We start from the raw sequence: 18,452 nt of genomic DNA on the forward strand, positions 1-18,452 counted from the left end.
ACACGTGTTGCTGGACATTCGTAGGAAAATGCACAAAAAATGAGGACTAACTTCATACGAACCATTGTATGAGAATACATTGAATATTCATATTCAATACAGTCAATGGTCCCTCGTCCCCCATTTCCAGCTCAAACAATGTGAATATATGTTAAGCAACATACCTACTGCCTCTGTGGAGCTCAGAGCATTGCTTCTGTGTTTTGCTGCTCTGTTGAGGCTGTTGATGCTGTTGCTGTGGATTGTAAAAGTACTTACAAACGGCTGGTGGCTAGACAGCTTTTCCCAGCTCTGATTCATCATAATTAGGTCACTGGCTCGGTCTGTTGGCCTCTCAGGGATCATCTCACACTCTCACACCACTGTGCACCGCCGACGCTGCTCAGAGATAATCAGTGATCAAAATAATATGCCGTGAACGTGCAACAGCGTTTCTCATATTTACAGAGCTTACAACCCTCTTTCTGCACAATCCATGTCTAATTATTTTTCTTGTGAGTCCCTCTCCAACTCATCTGCTGCTTTTTATCTGCCTCCTCCTGTGCGATTGGTTTAGATTCATTGGGTGATATCGATTAAGGATAATAGCCTCATCAGTGGATGTCGTGAAACGTGCCCAGTAACATTTTCTATATGCAGAGTAAGTAATGGATTAAGTAGTACATTAAAATGCACAGCGCTTCCTGAAACAGGTAAATACAGTGAGGACTTTAATTTGAATAAATGACTTAGGACACAGCTGTACAATTAGAAAGTAAATCCCATTTCCATGATGATTATTTGTCTTGAAAAGTCCGGTGCATTCGGTTTTGTAATTTCTCCTCCTTATCTGGGTGTGAATGAACGCAGCCACAGTTGCGATTGGACCCAAACAGCTGGTAAATATGCAGTCGGCATAGACCTACCCCGCTGTTAATTTGTTGCTCAGAGCAGAATGTGATTGTGAAATAGTATAATCACCTCTAAAAGTGGAGATCCAGTGTGAGGATGTGGTGCCTCTGCCAGCCTGTAGCACACACAAGCTGGGTGGATTTACCTTAAAGATACTGGAGGACAAACAACCATGTGTGCTGTAATTAAAGTAAACATTTACCAACTCTGCATTTAGAGGCTCTGAAGCTTGTGATGTCTCTAAATTCTCATTATTGTTCTCCAGATTTGTCTTTAATTCTCTTATCTGTGAGTTTTTTTTTAATTTAGTAAAAGACAAAGGAACTGTTGGTGCCTAAAATTCATTATGATAACCAATTACTGACAAGCTACCACCCTGTTTGAACACTGACAGTATATGTGAGGCTCCGCTGGGATCCATTTACTTGTAACTTCTGACGGCTGTCAAAACATCCTCTGAAAGAGGCACAGCAAGTTTTGCATTGTCTTACTAAATGAGGAAAATATTAATATTTCATGTTATTGAAAACGCTGCTGCTGAAAATAACAATCAAAACATCTTTCTTGTCGTGAATAGAAAATGAAACGAAATGGCTCCACATGATCTATTCATAGTGATAAAGTAGAACAGGTGACAAATAATGGTGATATGTGGTTTGTTTCTTCAGTGAAAAGTTTCTCATTCAAGTTTGTTTAACCAAAATAGTTAACCTTGAATATTTTATTTTCTAAAAGTTCCCCATGCCGTACAGATAGCAGGCAAAGAAAACTGTTGAAAAGCGGATTTTTCCCCGTTGACACTGCAATACGAACTCAGTCTTTTCATGTTCCCTTAGGTCACTGTGGTTGTAAATGCTGACATAGAGGATAGAAGACTTTTAATCTGTTATTTAATCAGTTTGAATGCGGATATGACCTTGGTTTATCCTGAATTTAGCTTCTGCATACAGCAGATTGTCTAAAGGTCGAGATCAGCTACTAAATGGCTCTGATTGTTTTGACAACTGTTTTAAACGCAAGCCTTTAAATCTGAACTATTTCAAATTTGTTGTCACAAAATTAACAGTCTACAGCCATATTAGCAGCTCTGTGCAACCTGATATTACGGGAAGGAATATAAATAGCACTATATTACAAGGACATTCTGCGTGTCATGAGGATGCGTATTTTAGGCTTTTCATCATTTTCATTTGTACGCCACTTTTCACATGTCATTCTTACGCCTCGCAACAAAACTAACATCCGCAGCTAGGTGTAGGCAACAAAACCACTTTAGGTTTAGGAAAAACGTCATGGTTCAGCTTAAAATAAATATGGAAACTACGTAAAATATATATGGAAACAATATAACATATAAGCCCTGAAACACGTCACTAAAAAACCCGTCACTAACGTAGCTTACAAAACAAAACACCGGTCTCCTGGTTGAAAGTTAAATGCCTTGCGAATCGTCATGTCATTATACGCCTTTTTGTGCGACTGGACTGCTCTGTGAGACTCTACTTAGGCACAGTGGTGCTTTGTGCTTCATGCCAAAGCCATCATGCTAACATGCTCACAATGACAACGCTAACATGCTGATGCTTAGCAGGTAAGCATGTTAACTATCTTTCTTTAGCATGTTAGCATGCTAACATTTACTAATTAGTATTTAACACAAAATATAACTGAGGCTGATGGGAATGTCCAGCAAATGACACACGTGTCAATTTCCGCTCCAGTCTTTTCAAAATAAACTTCCGTCTACACAGGAAACAACCTGGTTAGGTTTAGGCAACAAAAGTACTTAATTAGGTTTAGGAAAAGATTGTGGTTTGGGTTAAAATAACACCAGAAGGGGCGTAACTTACGTACAGTAGCTACGTGACAGTTTCACACGGGTTACGAACACTGGTCTCCTGGGTGAAAATCTTGTGTTTTTTGACCCACCCATCCACCACGTCTTCTCCCTATGTAGAGTTTGTTGCTCTTCGTGGGATATGTGCAAATTACAGTGCATTACTTATTGTAGGTATAGCAATGAACGGTGTATGAGACCAGCCTGATGTATGTACTAAATTTCATGGCAAACCACCCAATTGTTATCGCAACATTTCACTCAAAACAACAAACGGGAACCCCATGGTGGCGCTAGAGGAATAGTCAGGGGATCAACAAAGGGCAGTTGTTTTAGTGTAACAAGGCTGTTAATGTATGCTAACGATACATTAGGATTTAATAGAAAATAGTTTCAAATCATTGCCATATCAACAAAATTAAACATATTGTTTACAAATGATATGGCCCAGAGGGAGGTCCTGTATGTATGAAAAAGGAATTGGCCCAAAAATTGAGCCCTGAGGAACTCCACGTGTGATGATGTTTGCTCAAGAGAAAGATGAGTTTTCTCTGGTGAAATGAAAGTTTCTGTTTGAGTGGAGGGAGATGAATCAGTCAAGCGCAGGGCAGGTAATACCACCACAGTGCTCATGGCGTTCAATTTTAAATTGGATGATCAGCAGTGTCAAAGGCAGCTCTGAGGTCTAAAAGGATTAAAAATGAGCAATTTGCTGCATCCGCTTTTCAAAGAATGACATCATCATTATTCAAATTTAAAGCAGGTTCTCCCCACTTAGTGTGGCAGTGGCTTCACATCAAACTCTCCGGCACCACTTAGTGAAAATGACAACCATTCAGAGGAACTTGTGAGAACATTATTTGAAAACTCTGATGTCTGTCCAGCATCACCTGAAAATGCAGCCGAGGGGACGACGTGAAAAGTATTATTCGCCCGGATGGTCTCTATTGAGATGTGGAGGAAAAGGACTCAAGACTCGATTCTGGAGAGCTGCATGTTGAAGGAGATAAAATCCAAATGAATCAAATCATGTGGTTATATGCCGGACACCTTTTTTAAGATCGCACAACACAGCTCATCTTGCATATTTTGAGATTGTACTGAATATCAAATTATGTAAAAAAAATTCTCTGAAAGTTCGAGCGGTTGTATTGAATTAAAATTGGAAAGACATGACTGAATCCTAAGACTCAAACTATCCAAGTTGAGTGTAATTTATCACAATTTCACTACAAATGATACAACTCAGTTTAGAAAATGCTTTAAAATCTCTCCACACAGATTTATCTGTGAACAATTTAATATAACCTTCCAAATTTCAAATAACTAACAGTATATGACCACCTAATAATGTAGATATAAGCAGATAAAAGGACATTTTAAGTGTTTATTTAGAATTAGCTGCTGGTATCATATTTAATGATTCATTCATACACATGAACAAATCATAAAACATGTATTAAGTGTTTGTGAACATGTAAAAGCATGTTTCTTGTCTTTTTTATACTTTATATTTATAAATACATTTTACTAGTAGACAGACACCTGCTAGCAAAACAGAGATAGTCCTACATTTAACTAAATAGTTCACTGCCTCTGTAGTTTGCTCTCCTGTAGGGCAGTTGAATAGCCTACATTGATGAACACTTACAAGTTGTCCTTATCGCTCCCTAGAGCTAAAATATAATGTGTTCTGTGTACCATAAACAATTTATTAGTTGTTTAGATTCTGCTTATAAAAGCTAATAGGGGTTTTTCAGTAAAACTGTTCGAGTGAAAACCTTTTATAAGAAGGACGTCTTTCAGTCAGTCAAATCATCTGTGGTCACAAAGGGCCGTGTTGTTTACGGAGATGATCTTTTACAGCTGTGGTCATGGGGTTTTGTGGGTTGGACATTAAGGAGGAAATACAATCAAGTAAATATGATCACAGGATCTTTGACAGCTGACCTCTGGTCGACGAGGAGGCAACAAAAAGAGACCACAGAGCTATTGATTAAGACAACACAGCCTCGTCTGTCTCTGCTGGACTCTTCACTTGAGTGCTCGTAATGACACGCCGAGCAAAAATCATTTCTGACCTACATGTGAGGGTCAGCCACCATTTCTCAGTGCTTCACTGCAGACTGCCACACATCTAACAGCCGTCACCTTCTTGTTTTTCTCTAACTACAATGCAATTTCTTTAGTTTTTCCACCCTTTTAAATTAAACCTTTTTACTTTAATGAGATAAACACATAAGACTATAAGACAGCGGCACAACTTCACAAAAATCCATCTTCCCTGGTGATTAAATTATGCTCGCTCGATCTGCATGAATCCAATTTATCAACAAATAGAGCGCCGATGCAAAGGACACCACACAATTAGAGGCAAACCGTATTATCTGGAGAATATGCACCTCCAGCTGAAAAGCAATGCCATTCTAAGTAGCTACCCAGTCACTTGAGGAGACAACAGAAAAGGAAAGAGAATAGTCTTTAACAAGATGCGGGAGCTCAATAAACAGGCAAACATTCCTCCGGGCGGTCGGCGTAGAGGCGAATACACACAATCATCTCCCTTCTGATGTGGCGGGGTTAGAGAGGAGGGCCGAGTATCACTTCCCGTCTAGGACAATCAGACCTCAGAGGACGCCCTTAACGTTATTTGTTCCACTTGATGGTCATAAAGGAATCATACTCCCTGATTCACCATAAAGTCAGCAGGTTTCTTAAGAGCTGTGCCCTCCTTTACATCCAACACACTGCTCTCTGAGGCTGCTCTGGGTTTTTAAGTCGCCCCCAAGCACTCATCTGTGCGGAGTGAGGACATTTATTTTACACATGATATAAAATACATGATAAAATAAAAGAGTATTATGAATTTAGGCTTTAATAAATCAAAAACTGCCAAATTACATGTATCGACGGCTAAAGTAAAGTGGCAAAATCATATTTTATTTGCACTGCAGCTGCAGTGAGTCAATTAATCAATAATTTGATTGACAGAAAATTAACCTGCAACTATTTTATGAATTGATTGATTGTTTTAGTTATTTTTCAAGCAAAAAGGCCAACTTCAAGCTTTTCAAATATGAGGATTTGCTTCTTTTCTTTGTCATAAATGAAAGTAAACTGAATATCTTTGGGGTTTGGACTGATTGTCAGATGTAACAAGCAATTTGAAAACATCACCTTGGGGCTGAGGGAATGTTTTATGGGTATTTTTCACAATTCTCTAACATTTTATAGAGAACAAAAAAAATCAATTAATTGAGAAAACAATCAGCGGATTTGTCGATAATAAAATTACTTGCTAGTTGCCGTTCTGATTGGCACTGAAAATGATAAAGGATTTAATTCAGTCCTCAATTATGTTCTTTTTAGTTGACCTTTGGAAAAGAACTGACCTCATCTTTTCAATATTTCACAGCCAAATGAAATGAGTAGACAGCTAAAGTAAAGTGGGCTCTGGCAAAAGCATATTTCATTTGCACTGAACTTGATAAATTACTTAATTCAGGCCTCAAATATGGTAATTTTAGTTGACTTTTAGCGAAGAACTGATCATATTTCACCTCATCTTTACAATATTTCACAGCCTGTGGCAAACGCATATTTTATCTGCACTGAGTATGATAAAGGATTTAATTCAGGGCTCAAATATGGTCATTCTAGTTGACTCTCGATAATGAACTAATCACATTTAATATTATCTTCACAATATTTCAGCACGGTGATTCTTTTGCAAAAACAACCGCCGGCTATCTACCTGCATTTACGGGATTCACAACTTCAACACATTAGTGTGACTGTTAACAGTCTCCACACCTAACAAATATTTGATCTCACATTCTTTAACACATCTTCTAATCGCCGTATGCTTTAAAACAAATGAGTTTCTGCTCCTTCCCCTCCCCGTCTCCTCCCACTATCATCACAACGGCTAAATCAAATATTCATGTTGGAGGGGGAAGCATTTAACACGTTGTTGTTATCTGAGAAATCAGTCATGCAGCTAATTGTTGTTGTAAAAGGGGAAATCTTGCAAGATTATGAAGCTAATTGGCATTATGCATTCATTGTTTTTCCTCTCTGACACTAGCATGATAAAGCGTTGCCTATGGAATAAAAGATATTAGTGAGAGAGGACAAACAGCTTCACCATCTCAGCAGTATTAGAGTTTGGAGTGCCCTCTCGATGGCACTTTGCTTTTATGAGGCAAATGATCTGAATAATAGGACCTGCTGCTTGTAATGTTTCCACATTAGGTCACGGCTGACAGTACCAGTGGACCTGTGGCTGCGGTCTGTATCCTCCCGGTTGCACCTGCTTTCCAGCGAAGTTGCTGAAGAGCCCCGGAGCCACCTGGCCCGACCCTGAACGCGGCGGCGAGCACCTGGAATAGCTCGACGATGACTCACAGCGAGGAGAATCTACCTACAGGGGAGTTCAGCCCCTCGCAGCGAGAAAAACAAGTGTCGGTTTGTCAGATCACATCACTCAGGTCAGCAGCTTTCGGGCGTCGGGGCAAACGGGAACACACTCTGGGGTTTGTTAGAAAGAGTTTAACTTTGACTGTAGCCCTTAAGGCGTTGCACTTTTTGTGCTCTAATCTCTATCTGCTGCAAGTCGGCGGCATATGGTAAAAGACAACAAAATGTAGCCCGAGGAAGTCTATTTAATCCTTGATGGCAAGCATCCCAGAAATTCAAGGAGGTTGTCAAAGCAAATGCAAATTTGATCTTTTTGTGAAAACATATTAAAATCTAGATATCTGAGTGCCCTGCGCCCCTGCAGTGATTGTTATCATCGAGTAGGAAGATAAAAAAAAAACATTTTTCTCAAGTTACATTAATGACATGAGATTCGGAATACTTTCTAAAGAGAACTACGCCCTGGCATTTAAACTTTACACATACTTAGGTAAAGAAAGTCATAGGCCCTCAAAGGGTATGACAAGTGAGTGCAGATCAATATAGCTAGTATGTGTTAGATTTCGTGATTGTTTGATGTCTGGACAGGTTCACAGGGAACAGGTTCAGGCCTGATTCAGAGCTGAGTCACCTCTCTCCTCAGTTTTACATCTCCATAACATGAGATGGTGCAAGGTGGATTAAATATCATTTACTTTTGTGTAAAGTTATTCCGTTTGAAGCGTGTGACCATCAGTGAACGCTGCTGAGTCCTGCTGAAAGAGCCGTCGCTCATACACCAAAGGCTTCACACATGAAAAAGCCACTTGAAAGATGCCAAAAATTATACAAAACGTCATGAAACTTTATTTCTAAAAGTGTCATGAAAATATGAAAATATCAAAAAATCATTCAGCATCACAGTTTTCACTGTAAATATACAATCATCTCAGTCACACTTACATTCAATATATAAAAATATAACAGGAAAACTTGTTGAATAACACATATTATTGCCAAGTCAAACTGAGGCACTTGAGAAAATTTGTTTTTTTTTGAGTGCTGGCAAACTGTTTAAAATGACTGTGCAAAAGTTATAATAATTTCACCCTAAAAACTAAGTTTGCACTTGTTCCCTAAGTATCAATGGCTTCAGTATTCCTCTTGTTATATGTATACTGTCATTCATAATGCGCCTTTTTGGTATCTTTTGTGTGGTGCGTATAAAAAGAAAGTGGAGGACTGCATAACAGCCATTGATAGACATTGGTACAAAACACTGAAGATAACATTGTGAAGGCATATAACACATTCTAGACATGCAGGAAAGTGCATGAATAGCACAGGTAGGTGAGTACATGACATGATAAAGCTCGACACCGAAAAAACACTGCTTGAAACGAGAAGCACGTGAGCACAGAGCTATTTCTCAGAAATGCATATTTGGGAAGAAACCCCCTTCGATGTGATTCCCTGACAGTTCTCCTGGAAAAATAAAGAAGACTTTCTTTTTTTTTCTGGTGGTGGAAAGTTATCCCAGTTCAGTCAGTGTGCTACACAACAACCAGATTCCTCATGCTTGTGCAGAAGAGACATCCTGGAGAAGGTTTTGGAGCAGTTCTTGCATTGGTATTTTTTCACATCCGAGTGGGTCTGTAGGTGAGCCCTGAGATTGGACCTGTCCGCAAAAGCCCTGTTGCAGTGAGGGCAGGAGAACGGCTTCTCACCTGTCAGTGGGTGGAGGAAATGAGAAAGAAGACATTGTCAAAGAAAGCACACACACAGACATAAAAGTGTCATCAGAGGCTGTTATTTCTTTTGGCTGGTTTGGCAGCAAAGTCATTTTGAAGAAAAGCACTCTGCTGATTGTAACATGACATTTGTCCCACAAAAAAAGCTATATTTTCTTTTCAACACAGTAAACCAGGAAGTAATAACATCCTGAGAGCTTTCACAGCAATATCAGCCTCACTACACAAAAACAGTTTTGAGCTGTGCAACATGCTCTAAAAAAACGGTTAAATCATGAACACAATGAATCTGTGCCACAACAAATATTGTGCAGAAAGGCCCCTCTGTTATGCATCCATTCAACTCACCTGTGTGTGTCCTGATGTGTCCTTGGAGCAGCCACGGTCTGGAGAAAGCCTTCCCACATATTTTGCAAACACAAGGCAAAGTGTGAGTCCTGATGTGCATTTTGAGAGCTCCCAGGCTCACGTACTCCTTCTCGCAGTATTTACAACTGAAGGATTTCCTCGTCTGGGCGTCGCAGCAGTGCAGCTGTTTGTGCTTGAGCAGTCCAGAGTACGTGGAGTAACTCTTGCTGCACAAACTACACTGGAATTTCTCTGCGTCGACTCCGTGAGGGTCCGTCAGTTTGGGCAGCATCTGCTCGTCTTCATCGCTCCTCGGGCTCTCGGAGCCACTGTGGTCTTTAGAGGAGGTGTCGGAGAGCGATGAGGGGTATCCGGAGATGGGCGAGAGGTCGCTGGGGAGAGGAGACAGAGGCAGGCTGCTGGTAGTCCACACCGTGATGGGGCTGTAGGCTGCCGGGCTCAGGGTCTCCGGCTGGGGGATGACAGGCAGAGGAAGGCCCCGGTAGATGTGTGGAGTGATGAACACTGGAAAGAAAAAGAAAGAAAGAAAGTAGAATTAATTGGTCATGTGTTGCACTGTCAGTGTTCAGAATCAGAATCAGAATGCAGAATCAGAATGCAGAATCAGAATCAGAATGGTGTTTATTGCCAGGTGTAAGAGGTATACACTTGGAATTTGCTTTGGTTTTGTTGGTGCAAGTTAGACAGCATAATAACATAAGAATAGATCAAAACGTTATAATAAAATAAGAATAATAAAAAAAAGAAGTGAGGAGTGAGGAGCGCATATTTTCAAAAGTTTCAAAAAAGTTTCAAAAAAGTTTTGCAAAATTCAAAAAAACTTAAACACAACATTATAATAAAGTCAGACAAGGTCCTTCACTTTACCTGTTGTGCTCTCCAGCTCACTATAATTTGGCTTCTTTGCAGAGTTTATGTGTTTCTTGACCAGAAAAGAGCGTGGCATCTTGGAAAAAACAAAGTGGACAAACTTTGTGGCAAACTTTTTTTTTTTTCTTATATATTAAAAAAAAAATATAGCGCAGAGTTTACTTTTGTGGAAATCCTTATTGCTTTTTAAGTCCAGTGGAGTGTCATGGTGCTGCGCTGCGCTCTTGGAAACAGTGCAGTGAGTAGCTGTAAAGAGCTGTAAATACTCCCCATCAGGTGCATGGGAGGAGCCACACACTGACATTTACATACACTGAGGAAGCTCAAACCAATTACATCTCGCTTTTTCTAAGGAGTTTAAAAACGCACTTTTAGCCTATAGGAGCACATAAGGGGGCTGGGTTAGTGCTGTTATACCCCTGTTATAGACAGGTGCTTTGTGTGTTGCAAGGATGCAAAGTGGTGGAATCATACTGTTGGCAACAGAACCAAAATTAAACCAAACAGTTAAAAAAGAGCAGAGCATTTAAGAGAAAATATCCCAGCAACTATACACAGATATGAAAGATTGAAGTGCAAGGATTAGGGATGCACCGATACCTGATCGGATATCGGGCCGATACTGACTCAAATAGCTGGAACGGACATCGGTGACAATGGGGCCGATCTATTCAATTCAGTTCCATGCTTATATACCATATACATTATATACTGGAATTTTAATTCCTGTTTAAGTTTTGACCAATTTGTTGCTGCACTAAAAGGTTTACACATGAATTGTAGTTCCTGTTAATTTTGAAGATTTTTTTCCCCAAGTTATACACCAAGTTGTTGGTGTACGATATATTATTTTAAATAAATTCTTTTTTTTGTTACATTTTGTTTTACAAAGTTAGGAAAGCAATGCTCAAGTCAAGCCTGATGTTGCCTTACACATAACAGAATTATCCCAGTCATTTCCAACACAGTGAGGCATACAGCTTATTAATTAAACACTGGTATCGGATCGGTACTCGGTATCGGCCGATACCCAAAGACCAGGTAACGCCATCGGTATCGGATCGGTGCATCCCTATAGCAAGGAAAATAGAAATGAATAAGAGCTACAGAGTGAGACAGACAGGATTATTTAAAATGCCATTGCTAATGCAATCACTGCACAGAGTGTGCATGGTGCTGCTGCTGATTGTTGTGTTACAAACCTCTGGGGACTTGATTATCCTGTATGGGTGGCATATTTGAATCGGAGAATACGTAACACCAGCGTTCCTAATGATGATGAGAACGACTCGATTGAAAGAAGAAGGGAGATTTATGTATTGAACAGACAAATCTGTGACTTTAACTGGACCGACCTGCATGCTTGCCGTCCACATTGTCATTCTGTGGCGCTGCCAGAGGATGGCTCTCCCTAATGCAGTTGTGTGTGGAGAAAGCCACACATTTCCTCGCCGATAATGCAATAAAGCAGTCCTCCTTGAAATGTAAATTTAAGAGTAGTTCCCTCTCAAGGTCAGGCATGATACTATAATCAAATTTAGCCTTGCTGCTGCTGCTGCTGAACTGGACAAGGAGAGGCAAACTTAGCAGTCTACGCCCCCTTGTGTTCAACTCAGTTCTTCTGAGAGGGGGCGAGAGCTGAACATCTGAAAGTATCAATGCAGGGAAAAAAGAAACACACAAAGGTAAAGGCTTAGCTCTGGTGATATGGAAAAGCGGCTCCTGGAGCAGTTTGATTGGCTAGGTCAGCAGATATGAAAAGCACCTTATGTCTGGGGCAAGCCTTAAGTTAATTGTGAACCGCTTATCTTATCTAGGAAACATAATTGCAGATCATGAATAGTTTCCCTTTGTGTCCGCTTGGATTATAAAGGGAAGGGAAGGTTATCTGTGCATAATAACTCCCGGCTACTGTCACACATGCAGCACGCTGTATGGCAAGTGAGGAGCGGCGGTGTTTGCTGGGGATCCAGCAGAAAACATAGTGCACCTTTAAAGGTAATGCTTTGACATCAATATTAACCCAGCGACCAGACCATATCCAAGAGAAGCAGACCAAGCAAGGCCAGCTGAAAAAAATGCCTTCCTGCAGTTTTCATGCCTCAGTTCTGTTCTCTGCATTCAGATGTTGCCGTTCTACTGACAGTAACGGAGGGGGAGTGAAAGCACGGTGTGCCGACTCAAATCATATCACTAATTCTGAAAAGCAGAGGCTGTAGTTTATGAACTCGAAAATTAATGAACCGAGAGGAAGCGGTGTATCCTTGGCCCTGCAGGATAATGTAGCACCAGCAAAAAATGTGCGCACTTAATAGCTCAGACACAAATAGAGAAATATATCTCATGAGAAACAACCAATACGGATCCAACTTTGGCAGATCATGTTTGGTAATATAGGACCCAATCACTCATAGTAAGAATCTGATTGAGAAAATGTGTATTGTTGGGATGCACCAATCCAACTTGTGGTGCCAACTGGCGCCAATTTTGATTCCTCAACTCAGGGTGTGTGCCGAGGATGAGTACCACTCAAATACCAGTGCTCTCTTTTCCCCAAATTTCTAAATCTGCTTATCTCACTGTGTAGAAGTCATTGGAATCATTTTAATGTAAAGTATTAAGAGGCTAGGGATTGCTCAGCCAGTCATTACACTAATGTAAATTTTAGGCTTAGAGTCGGTGCTGATCCTGATCCAGGATATCAGCATCAGATCAGGACATCCCTGAAACAGGTACAGGTCGATCAGATGGGAGCGTATCTATGTTCCCTAGCTCAGTATCCTCTCAATATGACACATTAGAGGTTCTCTTTACGATATTCTGAGCATCAAACAACTATTTGCTATGTAAAGACATAGAGGACTAATGTCTACCTGAGCAGAAAATGAAGTCTCTCTCCCTCTGTGTGTGCTGTAATCAGAGCTTCTCCATGCTTTGTTGATATAGCCGGGCGGCCGCTTGTGCATTTTAGTGCCTTTTAGTGCATGTGAGCGTGCCACACTGGCTAGCTTATGGCCACCGCTCTGCACTGCGCTCATACGGCGGTTACACCTTATATTTCCATCCCGACCAACACACTGTGGAAGCGTGGAACCCACCCTCCGGTTCCCCCCAGGTTAACACAGTTAGCTCCGTCAGCACTGTCAGCGATGTTAGCACCATTAGCTGCGAGCCATCGGCTCAGCCGTCGCCATGTTGAGAGCTATGTGGAGGCAATAGATATGGATATATAGAGATATACATGTTGGTATTCAGTGCCCTTAAGGAGACCTTTCAAAGGGTTTCATGTTCTCAGCAAATGTTCAATATATGTTTCCCTGGGTCAATATGTTGAAATCACCCCACAGCTTACAGCATACTGATGTTATATTACTCAATAAGCCCTCAAATTTGCAGGCAAGACAGTTTTCTTTTAGACATTGATATCTCCACAGTGGCTTAATTTATACCATTCAAACTGCATTTGAAATGTCCATCTCCCTTTGTTCTTTTGCAATATTTGAAATGCAACGATTGACCCTTACCAATCACTTAGCAGTGTTAGTTAAAGATCTCAATATTATTATTAATATTTTTTTAAATGATATATCCACAGAGGGCTGCACGGTGGTGCAGTGGTTAGCACTGGTGCCTCACAGCTAGAGGGTTGCAGGTTCGAATCCGGCTTGGGACCCTTCTGTGTGGAGTTTGCATGTTCTCCCCGTGTGAGCGTGGGTTTTTCTCCAGGTACTCCGGTTTCCTCCCACAGTCCAAAGACATGCAGGTTAGGTTAATTGTGGACTCTAAAATTGCCCGTAGGCTGAATGTGAGCGTGAATGGTTGGTTGTCTGTCTCTATGTGTCAGCCCTGCGATGGACTGGCGACCTGTCCAGGGTGTACCCTGCCTTCGCCCAATGTCGGCTGAGATCGGCTCCAGCCCCCCCGCGACCCCTAACGGGATAAGCGGTTGCAGATGGATGGATGGATATATCCACAGAGCCTTTAGAAAGATCAGTGCTGAATAAAAGTATGGCTTTTCCTGAAAAAGAAAAAGAAAATATGACTGAAATAATCAATTTAAAAAATGTTGGCAGGTCCAAAATGAATGTTTTGTTTATCTCTGTGGAAGATATTTGACGTTCGGTTCCCACTTCTAACAAGGCTTTTGAGCCAATAGTATAAAAATGTTGGTATCACGTGGTATCTCTGGGTCGTCAGTTAGTGTGGAAAAAACAGATAAATAGCTGAGATACACGGTAAGTGCCTGGCAAAGACTTGTTGTGAAGTAAATGCAATGGAACGGCGGAGGGAGAATGCGACATCTAGTGGCTGAATGTTATCAATGTTATCAATAGCGCCTTAATATCGTATAGCACCTAATATCGAGAGACACACAACAAGAGCATGCTCAGACTTGCCAACAGCATCTCTTCTGATCCCTTGCATGTTTTAAATGGGGAATATCAACTTCTGCCCTCCTAGAGGCGATTTAGTGGACTGTGTGACATTTAATCGCATCAGGCTGAAGAACACTTTTGTCCATCAGTCCATCTTGTTGCTAAATAATAATTAATGTGCTGCTAAGGACATATAAATCCAGAGGACAGATGGTAATTTTTTAATGGGTTACCTATGGTTAATAATGATGTGTTTTTGTTTTTGTCTGATGGGTCTTACTTGTCTGTTTGTTTATGGTAACAGTATGTCTATTGTATGTGCACTTTTTCTCAAACTGAGCTGCCTATGGATGCAAAATGAATTTCAGTGCAAACTGACATTAAAATTGTATCGTATCGTATCGTATGCCCTGGGAGCACAGCACCATGGGAACATACTGTATAAGGATGATCCTGGTCATATTGGTTACAAGGTACAATTAGGTACAAATGCACTTACAAGACCTCTGGTGAGACCTGGAGGCTACACCTGAGCTATAATCTGGGTGTGAACTAGCTTTGGTTTGCTAATGGATCACACTTAAGCGCCTCGCAGTGGAATCACACTGCTGTTGTAGAGCCAAGTGTGATGTGACTGAGCACCTCCATTTAATCCTACCAGCAGGTGAGCAGGCAGCTGTATAGGACCAACAGGAAATATATATTAGTCCAAGTGATGCAGTTGTTGTTGTTTTTTAATTAAACAACCCTTTCAGAATAAGAGACTTGATGATTTCCATACTGAAATGCTACACGTGCTCTTCAGTTTGTGAATAAGGTTGCTGTCTATGACGTACTGTCTATGACGTGTTGTCTGTGACGTGGTTGGTATGGGAGCATGAAACGTCAAAATGAGTCAAGTTGCATCATGTGGAGGAGACAGAGTGACTCCTCAGCTGTGCACGATGACAGCCACGAGGTGCACCTGGTCAACTCGCGCAGCTGCTCACGCGAGGACCTCGAGGGAAATAGAACAAACAGTGACTGCATGATGTAGGCCTCCACAGTGTGTGTGTGTGTGTATTTGTGTGTGTGTGTGTATGTGTGTGTGTGTGTGTGTGTGTGTGTGTGTGTTCATTGACAGCACTAACTGAGTCATTCATAATAAGAGTCTGACTGTGCAAAAAGGCTGAGAAAAAAATCCACCCCTTGCTTTTATTTATTTTCTCTGTTAAATGCCATTTAGCTGAGGAAAGTTGTAGGTGATGCATCACACACTGACTGGCCTTTAATGGGAATAACTTTGAAGTATGGGCGTTAAAACACATCAGATATTCCTTTTTCTTTTGCCGCAGATATCATCTGTAAAGCGGGCAAACCTTCACGCACATACACACACACACACACACACACACACACACACACACACATATAGGCGCGCATGCACAGAGGACTGCAGTGCACGCAAATGTAATTGGCAGAAAAAGGGGAAAAAGACGCTTTGGTGAAGATGTTTGCGCGTCTTTATAGCGCGGGTGTGATGTGGGACAGAGCAGCAGCGGCAGCAGCAGCAGCAGATATAATATAGCCTACTACACCTAGAAACAGTATAAAAAGTAGAGCCATGTAATATTGATGGAGCCGGAGTTGTGCGGGTGCTTTGGGTAAACCAAGTCGATTGACGCGCGCGTTAAAACCAGCCGCATGTGATTTCCAGCTTCAGTCATTTTGGCAGCGATGCGAGAGAGAAAGAGAGAGAGAGAGAGAGATGGAGAGAGAGAGAGACACGGAGCTGTGAAACTGGACAATCTGCCAGAGATGTCGGAGGAGAGGAATCCCTGAAACCAACGCTGCCCAGGAAATATGGACAAATCTTGTTTTCTTGTGCGAGTGCTGGCTGTGTGTTTTTTTCCTCTCTCCTGTCGGTGGTTTTTCTGTGCACATCGCTACAGAGTATAGTGGACCAGGATGCTCGTGTGGGCGATGATGCTGCTGCCACAAGGGATACATTGTGATTTTCGCAGAGATGTTTTAGCAACCGTTGCATAAATTAAAAAAAGCCCGTCACATGAGGGGATTGGAGTCCAAAAGGGATCTAATAAGACATCACCACCTGTTACTAGAGAAAATCAGGTAAGCCTCACAGACCTTTTTTTACATTCCCACTGCCTCCTATAATGCACGACAATTATTATGCCAAACAGCCATGAAACGCAACATTAATCCGTCTTCAATGTACTTTTTTTGATGTGCTTTATAATGCTGCGCACCGAGATTTATGTATCACCTATATATATGATCCGATGCATAATAAGAGCACCCTCATCCTCTTTATTATAGGCACATTCTGTGTGATGGAACACTTCACTTATAATGGGCCTCATGATGAAACAGCCTTTCATGATTCAGTGTGATTTAGCAGGGAATATGATGTGGGCTTTTGCAGAAACCTTCACACATTGCCTCATCAGTGCAGGTATAGCTATATACACAGAGCAGCACCCTGCAGTTCCTCCAGCCAGTGCAGTGGCAGCAGACCTCTTTTACATCCATACAGTTGCTATTCAGCAGCGTTCAAGTGCTTTCTCTGCACTGAATGCCAATAATCCACAACATACTTTTCTCTTTTTACATAATAAGGCCATTTTATATCTCAAACGTCACTGATATTCACTCATTTCTTCTTCTTCTTGGAAAGAAGCATCAAGGCGACGTCCATCTGTGATAAACCTGAGGAGTATATATCTCAGCACAGCCTGCTGCTGCTGGTCCACTGTGTTTTATTAGCCTCACAGAAAGCTTCACCAAATTTATGTTGCTTCTTTAACTGGTGTGCACACAGGCAGGGCTTGCTTTTTCCTCATTATGGGGCTGCAAGCTGACAGACAATCAGTGCAGTTTGTGTCTAAGTAGCCCACTGAGATGGAGAAATCAGAGCTCACATCAGTGATTTCTGCGCTCACACAAGCGTGCTGGGCCGAACTGAGCTGGTCCATTCGCTGGTCAAAGGTCAGCGGCAATCTGTTTGATGTACTGGAGGTCTCACTTCCTATACAGAGTGGAGAGACGTTGACATGCCATTGATGATTTTATGCCCCTAGCACACGCATCCCCTCCCCCTTATTTCTGCTTATGTGCTAAATCAAAAAGCAGTTTGGCCAAGTGACAGACGTACACTGGCAGAGAATCAGGCCTGAGTGAAATGGTGTCAATCACGTCTGGTCAATATGTCAGGCGAGGGACAGCGAGAGAGAGAGAGAGAGCCAGGGACAACTTGTTTGAATCCTCCATACTTTGTCGCAGTCTGCTGATAATTGGGGGAAAAAAAGGAGACTGTCAAAAAGTTTTCTTGACACAAGCCTGATCTAAAGCCCGCTGGCATCGACCATGATCTGGAAACAATGTCTACACTGCACAACAAAGAGTTCCTCCACACTTTATCTTCCCTACTTAAGTAATCAATAATCTGCTGGTTCTCCTGCAGCTGAATCCCATCGGGTCGTTTAAGAATCCGGACTTGTTAAACGTCTCCAAACATACAAGTGGGATAGCTCGTCCTCCTAAAGGCGTTACTGTAAGCAGTGGATGTACACACTGACAATCAATTATGTATGTTAACACATTCAAAATGTTGTTACACTTCCCCCAGCATCAGCCGGCAGCTTGATATGTAACAGAGTTGTTTTGAATATTCAAGGGGTTACACTTTCAGCGCTCAGAGTGAAGCATGAATTCATTTCTTTTAATGTCATGTGGCTTTACTCACTGACCTATTTTGATTATGAAAAGGAGTGCTGTGCTGAAAATGACGCACAAAAAACTTGACTGGCTGTCAGAAAGAAAATGGAAATGTAGTGATGCACCGATACCGGATCGGATATATTGGGCCGATACTGACTCTAATAGCTGGATCGGGTATTTGTGACAATGGGGCCGATCTATTCAATTCAATTTGTTTCTTCCCAATTTGTTGCTGCATTA

General features: G+C 41.4%; 2 protein-coding genes across 2 annotated transcripts in view; one reads left to right on the top strand and one right to left on the bottom strand.

Moving 5' to 3' along the window:
* Positions 1 to 7,970: 7,970 nt before the first annotated feature.
* snai2 (snail family zinc finger 2) lies at positions 7,971 to 10,360 on the bottom strand. The gene is made up of 3 exons (XM_074651528.1): positions 10,114 to 10,360; positions 9,226 to 9,750; positions 7,971 to 8,853 (listed from the first exon to the last, which is right to left on the bottom strand). Exons 1-3 carry the CDS (start codon positions 10,190 to 10,192, stop codon positions 8,672 to 8,674), a joined length of 786 nt encoding a protein of 261 aa, XP_074507629.1. The 5' UTR covers positions 10,193 to 10,360; the 3' UTR covers positions 7,971 to 8,671.
* A 5,518-nt stretch (positions 10,361 to 15,878) lies between these two features.
* The window catches only part of sntg1 (syntrophin, gamma 1), a 40,499-nt gene continuing 37,925 nt past the window's right edge, over positions 15,879 to 18,452 (top strand). The window contains exon 1 of the mRNA XM_074651529.1: positions 15,879 to 16,604. The gene's annotated coding sequence lies outside the window, so the exon portion shown is untranslated. The remainder of the gene's footprint in view (positions 16,605 to 18,452) is intronic.

The sequence above is a fragment of the Sebastes fasciatus genome, chromosome 11 (genome assembly GCF_043250625.1).
Source record: "Sebastes fasciatus isolate fSebFas1 chromosome 11, fSebFas1.pri, whole genome shotgun sequence".
Lineage (NCBI taxonomy): Eukaryota > Metazoa > Chordata > Actinopteri > Perciformes > Sebastidae > Sebastes > Sebastes fasciatus.